The sequence below is a fragment of the Prorops nasuta genome, unplaced genomic scaffold (genome assembly GCF_024137725.1).
Source record: "Prorops nasuta isolate Cenicafe-Biocafe unplaced genomic scaffold, Cenicafe_Pnas_1.2 PNAS00007, whole genome shotgun sequence".
Classification (NCBI taxonomy): Eukaryota; Metazoa; Arthropoda; class Insecta; order Hymenoptera; family Bethylidae; genus Prorops; species Prorops nasuta.
In genome coordinates this window covers 7,030,036-7,036,468 of record NW_027116804.1, presented here as the reverse complement: position 1 = coordinate 7,036,468, position 6,433 = coordinate 7,030,036, and the positions used below count along the sequence as shown (strand labels likewise).

The window sequence follows — 6,433 nt, the reverse complement described above, 5'->3', positions numbered from 1 at the left end:
TTGAGGTGGATTACATTCTTTAAGAATATTCAAGAGTGTTGTAATATTGCATGGGCGCATACAATTTGTTGAAATCCGTTAGCAGTGAACTATGTAAAGTCGTCCATTCACTCTCTACCGCGAAGGGATTATATTGCATTGCCTTTGAGTGATTAACGCCGCGCTTCTTAGAATAGCAACCGTCAATACAAACAAGTACTTTTGAAGAATGGCACCGCCTAGTACTCGAAAGCTGATTGCTCTTCAAGGGGCAAGTATGGATGAAATTCGGGTTATTAGTAGACAGATTTCTGGAGATGGTGGTCTTGCTTTGTCTCGTGCATCTATACAGATGCGAAAAGATAACATAAAAGAGATCTGGGATAATATTCGGTCGACACATGCTGAAATATCGTCAAGAGAGGATGATGAAGCTAGTCAATACCGGGGAAATCAAATCTTTCAGGGCTTTCACGATGATTATTTAAACACTTCTGATAAATTAATAGAATTGCTAAATAATTTTCCTGTTTCAACAACGGCTAGCACCTCTTCTAATGTAAGTGTTACCCATGATTCAGCAAGTATTGATGGACGCCCTGCGAAGCTACCGCGATTAGATTTACCATCCTTTTCAGGGAAATTTGAGGATTGGGAGAATTTCTACGATTTGTTTTGTTCCATGGTTCATAATACGTCGAATTTATCAGATGCTACCAAACTGCAATACTTAAAATCCTGTCTTTCAGGTCCAGCTTTGGACTTAGTAAAAATGGTTACAACTACTGACGCGAATTACGGTACAACGTGGCAGGCCTTAAAAACGCGATACTCTAATCACATATTGACTATTAATACGCATTTGACGGCGCTTATGAATTTGCCATTTCTGAAGAAGGAATCGGCTGACGGATTACGTGGTTTGATTGACGAATCGCAAAGGATAGTACGGGCACTAGCCAATATGAAATTACCAGTCGAATATTGGTGTATCTGGCTTAATTACTTGATAGCTGAGAGACTGGACCCAGATACACGCAAATTATGGGAAGTGCATTTGAGTACATTGTATCGTCAAGCAGTTCAGGCTGCATCCAACTCGTCAACAGAGTTAAATGTGGTGAATTGTATTCCACCTTTCGATCAGTTTGTTGATTTCTTAGAAAATAGGGCCCAAGCATTGAGTATGATAGCAGCAGGCTCGCGAACAAATTCACAATCGCAAGAAAGATACAGTTTGCGATCAAAGAAAGGCGTTCATGCAGGTCTAGCTCAACAGGACGTATCCTCTACGCGTAAATGTCCATTATGTTTTTCAGCCCATTATTTGGGGGCATGTCCTAAATATTTAGCAAAGAAACCTGTTGAACGGAAATCTGAAGCTCGCCGCTTAAAGGTTTGCTTCAATTGCTTGGGAAATCATACTTATCGTAAGTGTGAATCAAAACGTACTTGTAGCACCTGCCACCAAAAGCATCATTCCTCTCTACATACAACATTTGGGAACATGTCAAGAGAGGAAAAAAGTGTAGAATTAAAAAAATCTGATGCAATGGTGTCCGAGGAATTACAAGCAAAATCCTCGACGGGCGATTCTGTAGAAGATTCAGTTAAGGTGCTTACGGCCTGCATTAGTAGGAAAAAACGCATTGTCTTGCTTGCAACAGCACAGATAATAGTTGTTGGGGCAAGTGGAATTCGAATAAAGGCTCGGGCTCTGCTGGATCAAGGATCGGAAGCCTCTTTTATTTCTGCGTCTCTATCAGATGCATTGCATTTGTCTAAGGCCCGCGTTAATGTGCCTTTATTTGGGATTGGTGCGTCTAATAATGGTGTTGTTAAACATGTTACCCAATTTTATATAGAATCTTGTGCCAATACTGACTTTAGATTAAATACTGAAGCGTTTGTGCTTCGCAAGTTGACATCTCTTCTACCATCGGGAGCGCCAACTGAAATAGATATAGAAGAATTATCGGGTTTAAAATTAGCCGATCCGTGGTTTTTTGAGCCCAGTTCTGTAGACGTAATACTCGGTGCTGATGTTTATTGCCAAATCGTCCAGTCGGGCCTTCGTAAATTGAGAGTACCATATTTAATTGCTCAGGATACCAGTCTAGGTTGGGTGATTTCGGGAACGGTGAATATAGACTCGGCAGGGCGGGCGGGAATACAGCAATCGAGAACCTTTGCAAATGCTCCAGTATCCATCATGCATTGCTTAACTAATGATGATCTTCAGAAATCATTACAGCAGTTTTGGGAATTAGAAGAGTTGCCTAATCTTATGCGCCCGCTATCGCCCGATGAAGAGACTTGCGAACAATGGTTTTTAAATTCACATACACGTGATTCGTCGGGAAGATTTGTGGTGCGATTGCCATTTAAGTCAGAGCCACCCTTTGCCTCAATCGACACAAAACAAGTAGCATTAAGATCGTTAAATTATTTGCATAGACGGTTTTTACGCGATCCTAAATTGGCTCATGACTACTGTGTATTTATGGAAAGTTACAAAAATTTAGGACATATGCAGAGAGTATCTAAATCAGAAGTAGATAATCCGCGGGCATGGTATCTCCCTCATCATGCTGTAGTGCAAACTATTCCAAATTGGAAATTGCGGGTGGTATTTGATGCGTCTAGGCGTAATGCAAATCAACATTGCCTAAATGAATTTTTACTAGTCGGACAGGCACTACAAAATGATTTAAGTCTGATTTTACTACAATGGCGGAAATATAAATTTGTTTTCACCACGGATATCGTTAAAATGTTCCGTCAGATTTCGCTTCATCCGTTAGATCAGGATTATCATCGTATATTATGGTCAACAAATTTGACGGAAGTACCAGTGGAGTACAGATTGACCACAGTAACTTACGGTACGGCTTGTGCACCATATTTAGCCATTCGGGTGTTAAAGCATTTGGCTGAATCTTCACGATCAAAATATCCGCTAGGTGCACGATGTCTTATACACAATACATACGTGGATGACATCTTTGCGGGCGCCATGACACTCACCGATGCCAAAGAAAAAATGGATGAGTTAATTGTGTTATTACAGTCAGCGGGTATGCAATTAGATAAATGGTCTGCTAATCATCCTGACCTTTTGAGTAAGTTACCTGAACAGGAAGAGTGTGTCGACAAGGTCATTGACTATGATTCTTCAGTAAAGACTCTTGGGGTGTATTGGAACCCGATAGCCGATGCATTTTCCTTCGTTCTACGCAATGAATTTTCAGAAACAGAGCTTACCACCAAACGCACTATACTGTCACAGATATCTCGATTATTCGATCCTTTGGGGTGGTTGTCCCCATGTATTGTTACAGTCAAGATTTTGCTACAAGATCTGTGGATACAAAAATTAGATTGGGACTCACCATTATCTCCAGAAATCTGTAATCGATGGAATGGCTATCAGAAATCATTAACTGAGGTTAACAAAATTAGTATCGAACGATGGATGGGAGCTTTGTCTTTCGATGGAGCTCAAATCCACGGGTTTTCAGATGCTTCGTCGCGTGCATATGCGGCTGCAGTTTACCTGCGTGTACCAATCGGTCAGGGAGAATTTAAGGTCACATTGTTAATGGCCAAAACAAAGGTCAGCCCAGTTAAAACCATGAGTATACCTAACCTGGAATTATGCGGAGCTACTCTCATGGTGAAGTTGATTACATATTTGCAAAAATTGAATTGGTTAAAGAATCTTCCTATACACGCTTGGACAGATAGTGAAATTGTATTGGCCTGGTTGCGTAAACATCCTAGTCAATGGAAAACCTTTGTTGCCAATCGGGTCTCCCAGATCCATTCTCAGCTTCCTGCAGCTGTATGGAGTCATGTACCTTCCAAACAAAACCCAGCGGACCTAGCTTCGCGTGGTATCTCTTTCGCTGAGTTAAAGGTCTCAGACATCTGGTGGCATGGCCCTAGCTGGCTATCCTTAGGGTCATTAGAATGGCCTGATCAAAGTCGTTCAGTTCACATTCATTTATTGCAGAAGCCCACCGAGATAGATGTAGGACTTTTAACAAGATTTTCATCTTTAACTCGGTTGATTCGAGTTGTATCATACTGTTTGCGACCGTTGCGTAACCGCCGAAAGCATAAGCAAGCGGCTGAACCGAGCTTATCTTTCTTAACCTCGGAAGAAATTGAATATGCACAGAAGTCTGTGCTCCGTTTAGCTCAGAGAATTGATTTCAGTGCCGAATTAGAAATATTAAATAGAAAAGGGTCGTTACCTAAAACACACCCGTTGTGTAAATTGAATCCCTTCGTGGACGAGAGTGATGGACTTTTGCGTGTGGGTGGTCGTTTAACCCACTCTTCGTTGTCTCATGAAGCACGACATCCTCCAATTCTTTCTAAGAAATCGCATCTTAGCCGTCTTTGTGTAGCCCAAGCGCATAGGATGTGTTTACATGGTGGGCATAATTTAACTCTCAGTGTATTGCAAAGACGTGTTTGGATAGTAGGTAGTTCGAATCTTGTAAAGAAGGAAATTCGAACTTGTACACTTTGTCAAAGGTTAAAGCCGCGGTTAGTAAGTCAATTAATGGGGGATCTACCCGTCGATCGAGTGACTCCATCGAGACCATTCAGTGTTACCGGACTGGATTATGCAGGTCCATTCCGTTTACGTTTTTGTAAAGGCAGGGGACAAAAGTCATACAAGGGATACATAGCCCTGTTTGTATGTTTTTCGACACGGGCAATTCATCTAGAGCTGGTGAGCGATTTAACCACTGCCGCCTTTTTATCAGCCTATCGACGATTCATTGGACGACGAGGACATTGTCGAAAAATATATAGTGACAATGGAACTACATTCCAGGGAGCAGCCAGAGAATTAAGAGAGATGTTTAGTGCAGCGTCTTCCTTCTATAAGGAGGTTGCTGCTTCATTTGCTTCCGAAGGAACTACCTGGTCATTTATACCTCCATATACACCTCATTGCGGGGGATTATGGGAGGCGGGTGTAAAGTCAACTAAACACCATCTAAGGAGAAGCATTGGAGATTGCCTACTAACATATGAGGAGTTTTCAACGCTGCTTGTAGAGATAGAAGCATGCCTTAATTCTCGCCCTCTATATCCAATGCGAGGAGAACCTGAGGATTTGGAAATATTAACCCCAGCGCATTTTCTTATTGGTGAGGCATCAACCTTTGTCCCGGATGCAGAGCCACCTTCAGTTCCAGAAAACCGACTTAGTCGATATCAACTCCTTCAACGAATAAGAAACAGTTTATGGAAACGATGGTCTGCTGAATATTTGCATCACTTACAAGAAAGAAGCAAATGGCGATCACCAGCTGAAAATTTTGCCATTGGACAATTAGCATTAATACGAGACCCACAATCTCCACCCACCAAATGGCTACGGGGGAGAGTCATACAGGTGCATCCAGGACCTGATGGACTCGTTAGAGTCGTTACATTGAAAACGGCTACCTCTGAGATTCGTCGTCATATCAAACATCTTAGCCCATTGAGTTTACCCACGGAGAATAACTAAGCTTGTTTTCTTTCGTCTGTACGACGAAGGCGGGCGGAATGTTGAGAGAGATTTAAAACTCGCGCTTGTTGAGGGACCTCTAGTGAGGGAGCCATGAATAAAGGGGATGCGTACGCAACTAAGTCTGGGGTGGAGGGGAGACGTGTTAGCGATTGCATCTTCGATCGCTCTCTCGTTGCTCGACCGTCATACGGAATAGAACGTTTCGACAATTGTAAGATCTGCAGATCATTGAGCGAACCCGTAATTGTAAGTTAATTTCTTGTAATTTCTGGCTTTTTCCTCTAAGAACGAGGTTTTTTATGCCCTAGGGAAATACATTCAGTTAAATATAATAATATTCTATCAAACATAGCATTAATGTGTTTTAAGTTAACTTAACCTCATCACGTCTGTATCCCATCCCATTAGGTATTTGGTCAACGAATGTATAGTCAATCTCGAGATACGATGCTCATCGGGGTGCCGATTGCATCGAATGGTTCGTACGCGAGCTCCAAGTGATTGCGCGCATCGCGAGCGAGAAACTGGGTACTATCGTACCCATGCGTAATCTTAGTCTTACCGAACGATCGCGTCACTATAATGACCCCAATTTTCATATATGCAAAAAGCCGTTTCTTCCGAATCAACTACGAATTCGCGATCACGATCATCTGACCGGCAGATACAGAGGACCGGCTCACAATAATTGTAATTTAAATTTCAAAGACTCGCATGTAATTTCAGTGATTTTCCACAATTTTTCCGGCTATGATTCACATTTCATTTTCGAGACGATCGCTAATTTGTACGAGGGATCGGTATATCTGCTGCCTGTACATAAGGAAAAATACATTTCATTCACCAAATATCTGCGAAATTATAATATACGGCTAAGATTTATCGATTCGTTCAAATTCATGGCCTCCAGTTTGG

General features: G+C 41.9%; 1 protein-coding gene across 1 annotated transcript; it reads left to right on the top strand.

The window, feature by feature from the left end:
* Positions 1–208: 208 nt before the first annotated feature.
* On the top strand, positions 209–5,515 carry LOC136775022 (uncharacterized). Its single transcript, XM_066729498.1, has one exon. It carries the CDS (start codon positions 209–211, stop codon positions 5,513–5,515), a length of 5,307 nt encoding a protein of 1,768 aa, XP_066585595.1.
* Positions 5,516–6,433: the final 918 nt, after the last annotated feature.